At 38.1% G+C, this 18,130-nt stretch overlaps 1 protein-coding gene across 2 annotated transcripts in view; it reads right to left on the bottom strand.

The window, feature by feature from the left end:
- adamts14 (ADAM metallopeptidase with thrombospondin type 1 motif 14) overlaps positions 1-2,355 on the bottom strand; it is a 76,131-nt gene extending 73,776 nt beyond the window's left edge. For both annotated transcript variants that reach the window (XM_031906242.1, XM_031906243.1), the window contains exons 1-2: positions 1,737-2,355; positions 423-811 (exon numbers count right to left, since the gene is read on the bottom strand). In XM_031906242.1, the coding sequence (XP_031762102.1) occupies positions 423-811; positions 1,737-1,821 (474 nt within the window). In that variant the 5' untranslated portion in view covers positions 1,822-2,355. The remainder of the gene's footprint in view (positions 1-422; positions 812-1,736) is intronic.
- Positions 2,356-18,130: the final 15,775 nt, after the last annotated feature.

Genomic DNA, 18,130 nt, shown 5'->3' with positions numbered 1-18,130 from the left:
TTGTAGTGGTCCTTCCAACCCTAAAGCATCATTTTGGATATAATAGCTCATATGCTTACTACTGGTATTTTGTGTGCCAAACGTTGCAATATCTGTACATACATATAAACAATGTACAATATTTCACATAGTACCAGTACATGGATCCTCATTGGGCAGCACGTTACTGTTGGGCAGCATGTTAATGTTCCTGTACTTGATTGACAAAAAATTCCTGTTTATATAAATATAGTTTAAAATGTATGAAGCAACTACTTTCCTTATATACAATAGTACAGGAAAGCTACAAGCATACATAGCCCTAGTAAGTTGTAAGTGTTTTGCCTGTTTTGGTTCACTAACAGAAGGTTGGTCATACAATGCCTTGACAATGTTCAAGAAAAGCTAGAAATGAAAATATGTTTTTGGTCAACATTACATACCAGTCCGTCACAGTTGCTGATGGCCACAGTTGCTCCTGGCATATCGGTGATGTCTCCTGTGTACACACACCCAGCATGGAGTGACCCTTGAGAGGTCTCTTGGAAGTCCTCCTGCCACTCCACAGTAGCCCCATGAGAAACCAGATGTCTATTAGGCTTGAGACGAAGATGCAGCTGCTTGCCAAATACTGTGACATTGAAGTATAAGTGCCTATCATATGATTCGGGCGCACTGCGGGCAACCCTCTGAGTCTGGCCAGGGTGCTCTGAGGTCAGACCGCCTCTGCTACTTCCTGCTGCTGACACCACGTGCGAAATATAATGCCCTAGGTGATCCGTACTGAATGGGACAATCACCCCGTATTCACTTAGCTTCCCAGATATGGATTCTACAAGGAATAAATAAATAAGAACTTTTAATGGTTTAGAACTTTTCTAACAGTTTAGAAGAAGGAGCATACCATATTTTTTAGATCCTGCACAGCATTGATATACATGTCAATGATTTTACTTGTTTATTTGTTTCAACTTTGTTTTGGCACGCAATGTTGATATCTTTATTCAAAAAGATCTTTTACAGTCCCAGTGTAACACACTGTGCCTTCTGGTATTCGCAGCGTTCATAATTCACATAGCTGCCATGGCTGCACTGATTGAGAGTGTCTAGTAATGCAGAATAGGGGGAATGTGCACTGGCAGTTATGCTGAGCTTTTCTACTCCCCATGTATAACTTTGCTATCCATTAATTTCCAGGATCCCTCTTCCAGAAGGTGGGCGATCAAACAATACTTTGGCTTATAGCCCCATCTGGGTGAAACCAAGTTAATGACACCTGTCAAAACAAATGCACTGATATACTGACTAAAAAGAATAAATGTTCAAACACGGAGTCAAAGTGATTTCAACCTGTCCATGTCTTTCACTCCAGCAATGCCAGACACTGGCAGAACCTACTTACACTTCTGCAGAGCTACAAATGCATAGAACTGGACCCCTGCATGTAATATCAGTCAGCATTCACAGTTAGTGACACTAAACCCAATAACCATGCCAGATAAATAAGTCTATAAATGAGAGGGGCTATTGAGGAAACCGAGGAGTAGGGCTCATTTAGGGGAAAGGCTGGTGTCAGAAAGTATTGCCGGCAGGGAGAGTTACACTGCACAAAATGTCAGAAGGGAGAAGACCGCAGACTGTATTCTAAATAGGACATTTTTTAACATTTGTATTGCTCTTTTAAAAAACTGCAGTAGTTAAAAAAACACACTTTGAATGAAAGAGAGAGAAACATAACTTTTTCCATGAATTCTTACCTTTGTTAGTAAAGGATTCCACGGGTACCCAGCAGGAAGAAGTTACAAGGCAAGCAAAAAGCCCATACAAGCAGCTAAAATCCATTTGGTGTAACTTGGAAAGAAAGGTTTGTATGAATTCTCTAGGCAAAGAGCAGGAGAATAAAATATCCAGTAGGTGAGTGCTGGCTGGCGTGTATCTCTGGAGTTTTTCTTTGCTGTGTTAGCTGTGCAAACAGAGAGAGAGAGGGAGAGAGAGATCTTGCAGGATTTTGGCGTTTAACAATCTGCTCTCCTTCTGTTGGAGCCCTGCACTGTCAGATTAGGAGAGGCACAGTCTGGAAGGGTGGGGGTGTAACTTTACTTAGTCTGTGATACAGCCTCCTTGGACCCTTATGAACTGTGCCTATCCAGGACAAGCCCCATCCATATAGAAAGGAAAAAATAAAGGGGAGAGGAGGAGAAAAAGAGTGGAAAATGGAGGGAGGCCAGGGCATTCAGAGATCATTACACAGATCCCAGGCAGAACATGCTAGTACTGACATCATATGAGTGACATTGCACAGAGACACACCCTTGGTTCCCTCTAACCCTCCTCTGGCCTGATGGAGGCTCCCAAATCTGACATCTGATGCTGTGCTTCTCCCGACTCTGGGGAAAAATAAATAAATACATTAGAAGGAGAAATGAACTGAAAATTCAACAAAAATAGACAGAGAATTAGATCTAACCAATTTCCTAATAATAGATCATTTAACTCACTTTCTAAGAAAAATCATCAGCAACAACACACAATGTAAAGCAAAAATTGGAATATTAATAAAAACAGTTTAATACAATTTTAAAAATTATAAACTACTTTGTAAGCTGTTATATTGCTGAAATGATGCAATTGCAGAGTTTTTTCACACATAAAAAAGAAAGGCAAATGATCAATAACCAAAATGATTTCCATTTTCTGGCTTTGGCTTCTGTCTTGCAGTGCAATAAGCAGATCTCTGGCAAAAGTCAGCCAGATTAGTCTTGGGAATGCAGTTGGCACAACAGTTAGCATTGCTGCTTAGATTTGTAGGCTCTCTCCACATTTGTACTGGTTTCTTCCCACACTCCAAATACATACAGATAGGTTCACTGGTTCCTGATTATATTGACACTAGTGTGTGTGTGTGAATTTAATAGTGACCTTGGTTTACGATCTCCAGTGGGCCTTGTGCAAATGATGTATAATCTTCGTAAAGTGCAGCGCAATATGGCATCACTATATCAATAAAGGTTAATAATAAAAGAAGCATATAACATGCATATACTGTACTCAACATATATTTATAATTTTGTAATTGTTTCCTGTTTAGATTGTGATTTATTTAAATATAATGAGCTACACTACTAACAGAGTAGAAAACAAAGCCGTTGACATTGTGAAAGCTAATGCAAGGGTAAGGCTGTTTCTTCGCCTGCATATCTGCATGGGCAAAGGAACAGCCTCATGTACTATTTGCCTAAAACCTTTCCAAAATCAGAATTAATGTTTGCAATGTTGAAAGAGTTAAAAGAGAGGCAAAGCAGGCAGAACCCTGACCATGTTTCTGATGTACATTATGATATAATTATGGTGTATAATATAAACTCATTATATTCTTTGAATATATAAATAACTGTACTATAGTATAATTGTTTTTTGTATAGGATACCAATATAGCTATTGCCTCCATTGGTTTACTTCTTTGATGTATATCCAAGACTTGGTTGCAGGTACCTATGGAAGTAAAACACTTTATGAGCAACTTGTACCAGCAACAAGTAAGTAGAATTGATGACTTGGATGTATTACATAGAAACAAACTTATGGCAATCCAAATATTGCACTATTTTTATTACTAGTCTTCTATTTGCCTCTCCATAGCAATTAGGTTCTATATGGTTATTTTATTTTTTATCTTTTAAGTCAGCCTGATATACCTCTGCACCTATATTGTATTATGGGCAACTGTTAAACTCTGAACTCATTTTTTCTTTGGAAAGTAATTTAAATATAGGTATGGGACCCATTATCTGGAATGTTTGGGAGCTCTGGTTTTGTAGAAAGAATCTTTCTGTAATTAGGAAATCCATACCTTAAGTCTGCTAAAATACATTTGGACAAAAGAAAATCATTTGTCATCATTGATTATTTATTTAAAATGTGCTCTATGGGAGATGTACTTCCCGTAATTTGTAGCCTTTTAGGGATAGGGATAAGGTATCACATATCTATACCTGTTTTTTCTCCATTACTGGCTCTCCTTGCATAATTGCTTTGATACGCAAGATAGAAAAATCTGATTCTGAAGGACTGGTTATATCTTTCTAAAATCATTGGTTGATTTAAGCTCTTTATAAAAGTGGTGGTTTACATTCACTGTATATTTTTGAAAGATAAAATATATGGGCACAACAAATTCCAAGAAAATTCATACAAGATCTTATCATACTGGTACAGAACTCCAACACAACTCTACAAAATGCGTTTGATACAGAATGATAAATGTTGGAGGTGTAATGGTGAGAGAGGGACAATCTCCCACATCTGGTACACATGTCCAAAGGTGAAAACCTTCTGGGAACAGATTGAACAAATAAGTAGTGAGATCCTGGGTTGCCAGATAAGGTTTTCCCCCCAACTGATACTGCTACTACATACAGATAAAGCCGAAAAAATATTTAAAAGGAGTCTATTGATGCAATTGATATTAGCTGCTAAAATCCTAATTCCCAGGAAATGGAGAAACGATGACCCTCCCACCGTAGAGGAATGGTTATCGAATGTAAACGAAATTTATCTTATGGAGGAAATCACATCCTCCTTATCACCCACACCACAAAAATTTACTGAAACCTGGCAACCATGAGTCTCATACTTAAACATTCATGACAAATTGTGAAATATGCATTTACCGAATAAGACAAAGCAAAATAATAGTAGATAGTACTAATACAGAATTATCTCATAGCACTAAGTTACTTACCTTGTTGAAACTTATATGTCCTACTGTATACAAATCTTGCAGAATAGACCTAAATGAAGAAATGTACAATATAAATGTGTTTAAGACCACAAGGATAATATGTATAAAACGAGTTGTTTGTTTTTGTGCATTAATAAAGATTTGAATACAAAAAAAAAAAAAATATATGGGCACAAGTTATTGTGCACAGAAAACTTTTAATCTTAATGCTGTACCAGCCAAAAAAGTCCACCCATTACACATATGATCACAGTTGTTCATGTCACGTCTGCTATGAGAGATTATTTAAGGACCAGTTCAATCAAAAATGAAAACTGTTTATTTAACCTGACAATCTGTATATTTCTATATGGTGATTCTTTTCCTCCAACATCCCATCAAAGATAGAAATTAACAATTTATCTTTTTTCTTCTGTCATTTTGTAATTTTTCTTTAAAAAAAAAAAAGTGTTTAAACAATTTGAAAAAATGTGATTACATTGCATTATTTGTTTGACAAAATTCATAATATTTGACTTTAGCCAAATACTGAATGCTACACCAAAGATTTGTCAGAACCCTAAACTAAATCTAAACCTCAGCTGCATATTTCAATTTAAAGCACATGAAACCCCCAAAATACTGCCAACCTGCTTAAGCACACCACTCCTATCTTGTCTTTTTCTAACTATGTTGTCAACTTTGCCTTGAAATTCTTGTTTATCAGTCATAGCCATGTCTAACGCTGTTTCCAGGTTCTATTAATTAAATGTGTATAGACATTATAAAATATAAATGAAATAGTGTTCATTTTTTTCACCCAGTCCATAATATCAGCATATGGCCACATACCAGATTCCCCACCAAATATTTGTTCAAACAGTTTGTGAAGATTCTTATTCATCCAGGTCATGGTATATCTGCAGTAAAAAGTCAAATCAACTGGACTTGCTTTGTTTTTTTTTCTGAATTGAGAATGTCAGTTGGATGACTGGTGAAACCTCTTCAAGAAAAACACAGCAAGTCCAGTTGATTTGACTTAATTACTGCAGGAACTACACTTAACCTTATTCAATTAATATTGGATAAATAGTGTATAGGATATTTTTTATAAAAGGAGAAAAACATGTCATTTGAAAAAATTGTCACCTTCTTTTGCTGATGGACTTGCAGGGTACAGTTTTAGTTTGGCCAAATCCAAATCCCACAAAAAATATGCCATTGAACCCAGGAATCAGCACAGCCTTAGTTTTGTTACATACATAAATGGATCTGCAGTTCTCATAAGGTAATTCACTGTGATACTGACACGAAAAAACTACTTTTCAAAATATGAATCTACATAAAAAGTTCCCTATAGGTCATGTTTATAATTTTTTGCTGGTAGAGCTGCTTTTGTAAGTAATTGTTACTCAAAGTTCTTAAACCTGACTGTTTGCCAACCCGACTGTCCCTTCTCAGCCTGTCAGTTATAGCTTCTAATGCTAACGGACTCCTACTGCACAAATATGGCCGCCCCCTCATAGAGGAACATGGGGGATCAGATAGGGAATGTAAAAGCATCAAACAAATACTTTTATGGCAAAATTATAAAAAGCATGCAAAGACAATGTTATGACAAATGTAAAAAAGATTTTATTTCTGGTGTCAGTATCTCTTTAATATTATACACTTTTCAATGATTTTTTTGAGTTTTTAACAACAGATGTTGGCCTTTAGATCTGGCAAATGACTGTAGAAAGCCTTGGAGCTCCCTTCATTCAGTTATTCATATGAATTTCTGGCTTTTTGCCTTCCCTGCTAAACTGATCTACACAGTAGCCAGAGGGAATGTTCTCACCTAGCTTCTTGGTTGGAGCTGGCATTCATATTTAAGGTATTTATGTATTACCAACTGCTTCTGGGTGGAGTTTATGGCAGCATTAATGTTTTTCTTATACGTTATACTTGTGGTATAAAAAGTGTGCTATTGGCTTAAAAGGATAGATACATTTGACTTAAAGCGTCTATTTATTTAAAAAGCTTTTATTTATTTAAAAATAAATATATGCTGCTTTGCTGCATACAGTGATTGGCTTTCACCTGCCTTTTCAGAACCGTCAGGTGCCTCAAATGATTTCTATCAGGGACACAAAAGAGACCCCAGAGTAGCTGTCAGATTACATACAACCAGGAGTATACCCAGCTTCCCTAGCCTGCTGGGCAGGTGCCCAATAAGGCAACAAGTGAGGGTTTTGCTGTCACATATCAGCCTGCTCACTGACTCCAACTCTAGTCTGACAGCTGCCTGGGACAACTCTATAGCTTTAGTAACAACTGTTGTCAACTCATTCAGAACTCATTTTCACTTCCCTCACAGGTCATTGCCCTGCTTATATAAGGAGTCTGCTATTGGTAGAACAGAAGAGTATCCTCTTCTTTTTCATTCAGTTTACTGATAGGCTGGAGGATAGGTTTGAGGATGTAGCATCTCCTTCTGGGAGTGATTAGAAATATTACTTTCTATTGAAGCTTAATGACTATATTTAAAAGCTTAATTCTGTAACCCACTGACAATGCATTTTAATCGACCTGAGCACCTACAACACCACCATTGTATGTTCTTTTCTTTTTTTACTTAAAAGAAATGTTATTAAAGGATCTTTCTAATAAAAGCAGTTGTTTTATATCAGAGCCTTCTTTACTTCAATCCCACTGATGTTGGGAATGTCTAAATAAAAAAGCACAGAAACTTATTGCCCGCAGTCAACAAAGCATGTACTAAGTTATATGAATTGTTACACACACAGCAAACAAGGCTATAATTAGAGCTAGGATGATTCCAAATTGGGTCGGGAGTAGATGTAATAAATATATTAAAAGCTGAACGATTAAACTCCTGTCTCTCTGCAACCCTACTATACATTTTTGGCCTACTGCTAATTATTCACTTCTGTGGGGCCCCAAGCAAACTGTGTTTCCAACTTTTAAAGAGAAGAGATTATTTCTAATTGTGCTTTCCTCTTTTAGTGGACACAATATACGTTACTTGAATTTATATCACTAATGAACTGTTGACTAGGGCTTTGCACATTAGAACCTTGGCAACCAATTTCTTATGATGTCACATTTTATACTTTGTGCTTCTCTCCCAACATTGCTATAAACCCAGTTGGACAACACACACAACTCAGGGAGAAGAGCAAAAAAAATTAGCCATTGAATGAAGTTTTCTATAAATCTTTGGGGCAAGATATTTTGTTGTTTACTACATCTTAAATTTGTTACAAAAACCACGTAAATAAAGTGCAAAAGCTTTAGGGCATCTGCTGCTTAAAAGTTTTGAATTTTATTCTGGATGTAAGGTCTTTTTATTATATCATTAGTGCCTCGGTTCTAGTTTCCTTATAACAAGGTTCCAAAGGTGCATCAGCTGTTATTGACAAATAAACAGATCTCTATAACAAATAAGAAGGACATCTCCAAATTGAAAATTGAGTGAGGGATCATGCACAGCCTGTTTATAGCCAGATCACAAGCTCACACTTTGCTAATGGCAAGCAATACATTTGGCAAGGAATCAGGGCCAGAACTAGGGGTAGACAGAAGAGGTAACTGTCTATGGCACAATGTTGGGGGGGTTGGGCACCAGGCACATACCTGTTGTCTGCCTAAACCCTAGTCCAGGCCTCCAGCCCTGCTCTCCCCGCTCCCAGATCCTTGGCACCTGCTTCCTGCCACCCACTTGTTACCCAAGTCCTATCCCCCCTTGCATGCGCTCGTGTGTGGGGGTTTGAGGGTTGATTGTACAGTTAGCAGCAGAAGTTACTTGGGTTCCCTGACATTGTAGTTACACTATCAGCAATGTGCATTAAGTCAGGGGCACACCAATTCCCAGTTTGCATGTGAATACTGTGTCCAGTTGAGTTAAAGGAATACTGTCATGGGAAAACATGTTTTTAAAAAAAAAAATAAAATGCATCAGTTAAAAGAGCTAATCCGTATTCCTTAGAAGCTATATTCTTCATTTCCCAGGGTGCCACAGCCTTGTGACCTGTACTCTGATAAACTTCAGTCACACTTTACTGCTGAGCTGCAAGTTGGAGTGATATCACCCCCCTCCCCTCCCAGCAGCCGATCAGCAGAACAATGGGAAGGGAGCAAGATAGCCGCTCACAGTAGATATCAGAATAGCACTCAACAGTAAGAAATCCAAGTCCGGCTTGGGACTCCTCCAGTTACATGGGAGTAGGAGAAACAATAGTTTACCTGAAAGCAGTTCTAATGTGTAGCGCTGGCTCTTTCTGAAAGCTCAGACTCAGGCACAATGCACTGACATGGCTGCCTACACACCAATATTACAACTAAACAAAAATACATTTGTTGGATCAAGAATAACATTTTAAATGGTAGAGTGAATTATTTGCTATGTAAACAGTGTAATTTAGAAATAAAAAGTAGACCATAAAAATCATGACAGAATCCCTTTAAGCCAGGGGTCCCCAACCTTTTTTACCCATGAGTTACATTTAAATGTAAAAAGAGTTTACATTTAAACAACAACACAAGAATAAAGAAAAATTCCCGGGGGTGCCAAAAAAGGTCTATCATTGCCTATTTGGTAGCCCCTATGTGCACTGGCAGCCTACAGAAGGCTCTGTTGGGCATTATACCTGTTTTTATACAACCAAAACTTGCCTCCAAGTCAGGAATTCAAAAATAAGCACCCGATTTGAGGCCACAGGGAGCAACATCCAGGGGGTTGGTGAGCAACATGTTGCTTGTGAGCCACTAGTTGGGGATCCCTGCTTTAAAGGAGAAAGGTACAAACTAAGTAAGCTTTATCAGAAAGCTCTATGTAAATACAGCCATAAGCACTCACAGAAACGCTGCACTGACTTCTCTGTCAAAAGATTAGTCGTGTCTGTAATTCCTGTGCCAGAGACACACAGCTCTTTGCTTTGTGCTCTTTCCTGCTCCTCCCTGCCTCAAGAATGCTAAGAACTCCACCCCCCCTTAGGAATGTGGATCTGAGCCAATCAGCAGGAAGCTGACTCATAGGGGCTGATTTACTTACCCACGAACGGGTCGAATGGAGTCCGATTGCGTTTTTTTCGTAATGATCGGTATTTTGCAATTTTTTCGTATGTTTTGCGATTTTTTCGGATTCTTTACGAATTTTTCGTTACCAATACGATTTTTGCGTAAAAACGCGAGTTTTCGTATCCATTACGAAAGTTGCGTAAAAAGTTGCGCATTTTTCGTAGCGTTAAAACTTACGCGAAAAGTTGCGCAATGTTCGTTTTCAAGTCGGAACTTTTCCAATTCGGGTCGGATTTGTGGGTTAGTAAATCAGCCCCATAGTCTAACTAACTGAGCATGTTCACTTGGTCTGAGTGTCTGTGCAGGAGTGATGCATTATGGGAACTTTCTTTACACAGCTCAGCGTTTTGTCTTCCTGTTTGGCTTCAGATCATCTGAACAGGTGAAATATGGGGAGACTTAAGGGCACTACTGAGAGAACTGAAGGTATGCCTGCAGCTTGAGATTAACTCTTTATTAGCCTTTCCTTCTCCTTTAAGCAATTAAAGTATGTGGCAGCTTAGTTTCTGCATCAGACTGTCTGTTTCTCCACATTTTACCAGATTATTGCAACTTTATTTTAATCTGGTCCAGCAAGACATTATTTATTATGGCAGAGATCCTACTTTATCTGCTGTTCAAAATATCATTTGCCTAATTAGTCATTGAAAAGAATAAATGGAGTATCCATGCTATAGAAAGGCCTTTATATTCCCCCTTTAATGCATGTAATATAGGAATAAAGGACCCCATATGTGTACGAAATGGTGTGTTTGGAATTGGGGTTATCGACATTTGCATTTGGTTTTTTTTAGGTAATAATCAAGATTAATCATGAATTTTAATAACAGTTTAAAAAACAGAAATTTTTAATATTTATTAAGTGAAAAAATGTCCTATGCTAAATTCTGACTATTTAGTCAATCGAGTTTTTCAAATTTTTTTGAGCTTTGCAACCTACTTAAAAATGACATGAAAATTATGAATTCAAGTTATTCAGAGTTTAGAGTTTTTTTTTTTACAGTTTTATTCGCTCATGTTTTTTCATTCAGATTGTTTAATGAATAGCATTTGCTTTTTTTTTTAAATTCAAGGTTAATCAAAGTAGAAAAAAAATTACACAAATGGTAATTTTGATAAATAGACCTCTTTGGGAGGCCTACAACTTCACAATGTTCTAGAAATTAAAAATATATGCATTTTGCATAAAATCTCATTACATTTATATCAAATTCAAAACCAATTCTTATACTGTATATAATGTATAACACATAACTGCTACCCACCCAATGGTACATGCAAAAGACCATAATTCAAGCCATAAAAGGTCATGGGTCTCAGTATGGAACATCTAGAGACAAATTTCAAGAATACATTTTTTTTCTGCAGTTTTGAAATTTTTTTAATTCTCGTTTTCCAAACTCGATTTGTTGAGATTTATCAAAAAACCTCAAAAATTTAGATGAAGAAATTCCTTAAAACCTGGTAAGCTTCTATAGCAGTAAATGGGAGGTGTGTTCTCATCATTCAAGCTATTTCATTTTTGTAAACAATTGAATAATAATGAATAGAAATGAACTGTAAATGGAATAATGAATGGATCTGCAATGTTTGTTATTAGTGACCTAATGAGATTTAAACTTTTTTTTTTTAACATATATTAGTGATATATCTATTGTTACACACACAGCAAACAAGGCTGTTCTTAGAACTAGGAAGATACCAAAGTGGGTTGGGAGTGGGGGTAATAAGGATTTCTGACCGCAGGCACCTTTTCACACTGGGTGCTGCCTTTCTTAGAGAATCATAATTAACTCAGCAGTTAGGGCAGGACACTTTGAAACAGGGTTGGACCTTCCCCCTGCTTAGGCAAGAACCTCACCCACCCCCAAATGCTGCATTGATTTTGCAGCTGCAATTAGGGATGGGGATGTGGCACCTTGGTAAGAAATAGCATGGAGCTGGATTGGGTTTTTACCCAGTGCCCTGTTGGGCCAGTCCGACACTGCTTTGAAGTCTTGAGACTGAAAGGCTCATTTACCAATCCTGCATTGGTAAAATCTTTCAGGGGGCAACTGATGTTGTTTTTGCACACTTGCTCCCCGCCAGGCATTTTGCTGAATACTCACTTTGCAAGTGCCAATCATGGGCATTTATTAAATGACTTTGGATTTATATTTTTTCTCAGCATCTACAGCCTACAGAGATAAGGTTCATGGGGATGTTCAGACTGTAAAAAAGAGGTGAAGGCGAGACTGAAAGAGAGTGGTGAAAACATTTGAAAGATTTTACTCCACTTGTTTCTCATTTATGTGCTATTTTCTATGTAATTTTCCTATTTTATTTAAGTTAACTGGGCATCATAAAATTGATACAGGTATTGGACCCCTTATCCGGAAACCCGTTATCCAGAAAGCTCCGAATTACGGAATGCCCGTCTCCCATAGACTCCATTTTAATCAAATAATTCAGAATTTTAAAACTGATTTCCTTTTTCTATGTAGAAATAAAACAGAACCTTGTAATTGATTCCAACTAAGATATAATTAATCCTTATTGGATGCAAAACAATCCTATTGGGTTTAATTAATGGTTTATTGATTTTTTAGCAGACTTAAGGTATTAAGATCCAAATTACGGAAAGACCCCTTATCCGGAATACCCTTGGTCCCGAGCATTCTGGATAATGGGTCCTATACCTGTACTGATATGTTTGGATCCAAGACAGCAATTGTGACACTTTTTTCTAAAAAAGTAAGGCTTAGAAAGATGGTAGCAACTACATTTCTGCCTAGAGGAAATGCACGTCATGGTGGGTGGAATGGCATCATGTTGTGATTGGCTGGCATACTGTTTGTACAGAACCCTGGCAGCTCAGAGTAATGGGCATGCAAGTACAGCACCAGGTAACCTATGAGGGGGCCCTAAGATATTGCTTGGTTGGGGAGAGATAAAAAAACAGTAATGAATTCCTAATTGTGATCTTTGGTAAGAATCAAACGTGGATTCCTCATTTTTTTATGTTGACTTAGCATTGAATTCCTGTTCCGTATATTGTCTAGTGGGACCCTTCTGAATAAAGCAGCAGTATTTCAATGTACCTTAGCTGCATATCAGCTCAAACTTCCCAATTTCCTTTTCACACCCAAAACATGTGCATAAATCACTACAGAATAAAGGGTTGCATTTTATATAGCACTGGGGGGAAGCAGCAGGCCTACACAGACTTAATAAGTTTAAGAATGTTTTGATGACACGCTATGGAGAGTTAGAGTATTACAATGGATTGTAATGTTTGACTGCACTGAACATAATCCACTGCAAAATACCTCCATCACTTTTCAGCCTGAGGAATATGTGCATTGTTGTGAACCTTGCAGAAAACATGGAATTTGGTCTCCTGGTACACTGAATGCCCATCTGAAAACCCTTGGCATACTGTTAATATACAAGTTAACAGCCACAAAACATAGAATGGGTAAGCTTATTTTATATGGGCCCCATTCATTTTTTTAATACAAAGTTTATTTTATAAACTTTCATTTTTTTTTAAATATCTATTTGCTCAAATGGGCAAAAAGCAGACACAGGAATGTATTGGGTACACACTGGTACCTATTCTCAAGCAAATAGGGCAGGTAGTAAGGACGGGAACCCAATGAAGACAGTGTGTTCTGCCGCTGCCTACCTTGCACGTCTTAATGATGCACAAAGTAGGGACCGGTAGGGAGCGGGGGGTAATGAAACATCTATGTGCCTTCCCCTCATCTGCCTCTCTTGGATCCTGCACTAATGTATAGCTGGGTCCAAAGGCCATGTGATGGGTCTCTGCGCTCCAAAAAGGAGAGTAGAGGCCTGCAAAAATGGCAGATTGTGACCTTTTTTTGCACTTTGCCTGTCCTTAAGACACATAAACAAAAAGCTTAAAGAAAGTTGATGCCATAAAGGGCAAGATAGCAGCAAAGTGTGGGGGAGCAGATAGATTGTACAGTTAGTAGCAGATGTTACTTGGATACCCAAACATTGTAGTAACACTATCAGCAATGTGCAGCAAGTTAGGGGGACACCAATTCCCAGTTTGTATATACTGGGTCCAGCTGAGATGTGAAAATGTATTTTCTCTGCCAAGGCTCATGCCATGTTGCCAGGTATGTCACTGCTGCCATTGTGATGTCACGGCTATGCCCAGTACCCAGTACTTATACATGTGCACTACTGGGCATAGTAATGACAGTATCTTTGGATGAAACAACCAGAAATGTATCTTAGGAGGAAAAGATAGGTGGTGTTTCCTAGAGGCTTAGGAACTGTTTTGATCAAATTATTTATCATCTTTCATAAATCATTATAAATCATTTTTATGAAAAGAAAAATGACTGAGACAAAACATAAACTGATAATTTCTAACTTTGATGGGATGTTGGATGAGGCATATTTCCAGCTTCTTAGTGATAAAAAGATTATGTCTTTCCTTCAAAAGGACCGCTTTTACAAAATAGCAGACAAATACCTTCTTGCTATAGTGCTTATATATTTCAAGCGTGGGGGAATAAAGATTGAAGAATTTAATCGGCAGAACTTTTTTCTGTCCCTGTATCTGGCACATGATATTGAGGAACATACAGATATCCCAAAGATTACCATGCTTGCCTGGGTTTTAGGAAAGAACCTGAAAGAAAAGTGCAGAAATTTTCTTAGAAAGTGGGACAGGTTCTTACAGCAAATAATCTACAGGGCAGTTGTGTCCAAATCAGAGTGTGATGAGCTGATGGGCCAGCATAACCCATCTCATTGGGCCTGGCTCAAAGATAGATCAGAAGATCCTGAATCTGCTATTGGATCACATGAGATTCCAAAAGAGGATAAAATGACTTCTAGTCCAAGCAGCCAGTGTGCAGTCAGTGTAAAGCAACATCAAAGAAAGAGAAAAGAAATGGATGAGGTTGTAATGCTTGCATGTTTAAGTAACAGTGTACCTTTAAGGTAGAGAGGCAGGCTGGGAAGGTGGGCAGTAACCAGGAAGTGATAGGTATAGAATGAGGAAGGAGCAGAGGAAGGAAATGGAACTGTACAGTGAATAAAGTTGGGTCTCCACTGCAGGCTGAACGTGTATTCCTTATTGTAAGGGCTCTGGTACACCGGGAGATTAGTCGCCCGCGAACAGGGAGTTTTGCCGCGGGTGACTAATCTCCCCGTGTACCAGAGCCCTAAGCATACACAGAGAGATTCAAACATAACAACTGGCGACGAGGAAAAGGAAATTAAACCCTGCAAAGTGAGTACTCCGATATAAAATACAACTAGGCCTTTATACAGTATAAAGAACTAAGTTACTAAGAGCTCCTGTCCAAAGTCACATCATCCACAAAATATCATCATTGCTGCATATAGTTCAGCAATATTCTGCATTTTGTATGTAAGCTACATCAAAATATAAGCAACTTTCAGATCAACGAAGCCATGCTCAATATTCTCCTGCCCAAAAGAATGACACTGTGGTTGTCTTACAAAAGAGACATAACAAAACCTCATCAACATACAACCCTACTCCATACAGGGTCACTGCATGAAAAGGAAACATGGTCACAGTCACATGTGATGGACTCAGCATGACCCGCAATGCTTCACACTTTAAGGTGGTTCCCTTACCATTGAGCATGCCTCAGACAAACAATGGAACAACAGAGCGTACTCTGCCACCCCAAGAAACCGAGCAGCTGCCTAGAGGAAAAGAGACACCTCTAGACGTCTGTTCCTCACAAAAGGGAGATGGTGGGCCTCAGGAAAATGAGGAGCCATGTCCAATGAGACGATATCCCAGCGGCCAAAATTCAAAAAACATGTAGCTAGACTGTAAAACTCCTGCTATTGATATGATCTATTATCTATTAATGTGCTTCTTACCTATTTATTTCTTATTTAATAATATAAATGTGTTGAGAATATATTTTCTCTTGACTGCAGTGCTTTAGAGTGAGTTTTATTTTCAATTCTGCAGAGCCAAAACTAGGAGTAGGAAGCAGAAGCAGTTGCCTAGGGCGCAATAGTCGAGGGGTGCACAAATGACTAAAGAGGGGCTGAACTGAATTCACAAGAATGCATACTGCATGTGCAAGCATGTTGAAGAGCAAGAGTATGGGGGGGGGGGTTGTTAGAGAACAAATGTACATGTGGGAGGGCGGTTGGTAGTTAGCATTTGGTAGGAAGCAAGAAGCAAAAAGTAAAATCCATACCACTCCATTTATTAGTATACTGTTTTCCAATGCAAAAACTATTTTGTCTTTTTATTATTTTACTAGTTCCTTGGATCTAGTTTCCCACAGTATTGTTCCAAGAGTGCAGCAACTATTATTGACATATTTTAACTACAGTTGCCACCTTTTGTGGCTCAAGAGTCTGGGCGGGGGTGGATGATGTCAGGGGTGGGGTAGGTGAAGTTTCATAAGTTTGGTTATTTAATCAGGGGCGGGTTACAACATTGTGGTCAGTGACTGGCTGATTGCTGTGCCATTCACTTAAAATTCATGTTTAGATTTACTAATTTGGAATCTGGACAGTCAGTTTTCACCCGGAAAGCCAGACAGCCCTCCGAAAACTGGACAAGTGGCATCCCTAATATTAACATAACTCTATTTCAAACAAGAAAAACACCTTCTCCAAGCCAAAAGTGGGGGTTAATGCACAGTCTACAAGTTCTGAACACAGTTACATACTTTGCTTATGTAAAGCAGTATGTCTGGAAAGCATCATAGGTGTGAGCTGTGTTTGGGGGCATTAAAGGGAACAATTTCCATAGTATTCTGCTAGACCATAACTCCAAGAATTCTACAGCATATTGTTAATTGTTAAATCACAATGGGAATACCAGGCATCATCCCAGTTATCAGATCTTTTACATGAAACAGAAAATCATCAGCTTCGTTGTCACTGCAGCTTTTTCTCTGAGACAAATTATAGATTAAATACCATTACAGTCTATAGAATTCACCTTGACTATAGCGCACAAGTTAACTGTCACCCAAACATGTCTGTCTACATATTCTGAGAATAATAATTCCCCTGTGCCATATTTGTGATTCCCAACATTATTTTAAGCCTATGGGGCCGATTCACTAAAGTCTGTAAAAGCGAGTGATATTTCTAGCATGCACTAAAAATATTATCACTTCTTATATTTTGAGAATTAACGATCGATTTACTAAAAGGACACTTGTCTGAATTAAGAAGCGATGTTATTTATCTGGCGATGACATATTTTTAAGCGTTATTTTAAACTATGCAATATATTTATGTGTTATTTCGTAGCACGCGATATTAGCACACGCTATTACGCACGTAACCATTACTTTCTGAAAACTACCATTCTGAAAATGACCATATCCCTGAAAACTGGAGGATGTATCACTCTAGGGCAATCATATACTTGAAAAAATCCGACTGCAAACTCCATCTTGTCACCACAATCACCACAATCACCAGCTGCAATGTTGTTTAGTAACGCCTACTCCTGGGAGGCATTAATTCACAGTAATTATCGCCACATGTTATGTTTTTAACGCTTCAAATATGTTTGTGAATTATGCGTTAGTATTATTTCTATTTGATAATTACCTCGATGCGATGGAAATAACGCTTTGCGATAATCAGGATTTTTGCGCATGCGATATGAGTAGTAATGCATCCGAAATGATTTTGATGAATCGGTACTTAATTATCTAACACTTTTTAACGCATAAAACTATGTGTTAAGTGTTAAACGACCTTTAGTCGGCCCCTTAATGTTTTGAGTGCCAACATATTCACATTTTTTATCATTTACATCAGTCTATAATGGACACATGGCTTAAATGTTTCTATTGTCAAGGTAGCTCTTTTGGGTCCAGGCCCCAATAGTGGTCTTGCATTTTGGTTCCTGCTTTAGCTCGTAATAAGGTTATAGGTATTTCTAAAAACAATCATCTTGTTCTTATTCCACAAAATGTTGGTTCAAATAGGCATTTCTTTCACATTTAACTGTATTTGTACTTAAAGCTGTCACCATATCTGTCCCCCGCAGTTTGGGAATCAATGCTACAAAGCCAGTGCTTAGTGTACTGCCAGGGTAAGTGCTGATTCAGACTCTGCAAACTGTGGTTTCACCCTTGTTAGACCTTGACAGTGCAGCATAGGGTTTCAGACCAGTGTATATGAAACCAATTGTTAGTGGTTTCACACAAAGGGTTTCTCATATAAGGAGCACAAAAGCTAAAAATCCTTCTGCTTTTTTGTAAATTGCATTTTGTCTCAAGCTCATTTGTTTCAAAATGACACTAATAATCATTTCCAACCCCAAAGGGCTGACAGCAACTGAAGGACGGTTCTTGCTTAGTT

The sequence above is a fragment of the Xenopus tropicalis genome, chromosome 7 (genome assembly GCF_000004195.4).
Source record: "Xenopus tropicalis strain Nigerian chromosome 7, UCB_Xtro_10.0, whole genome shotgun sequence".
Taxonomy (NCBI): Eukaryota; Metazoa; Chordata; class Amphibia; order Anura; family Pipidae; genus Xenopus; species Xenopus tropicalis.
Note: the sequence above shows the minus strand (reverse complement) of the source record. Positions and strands in the feature narration are given on the sequence as shown.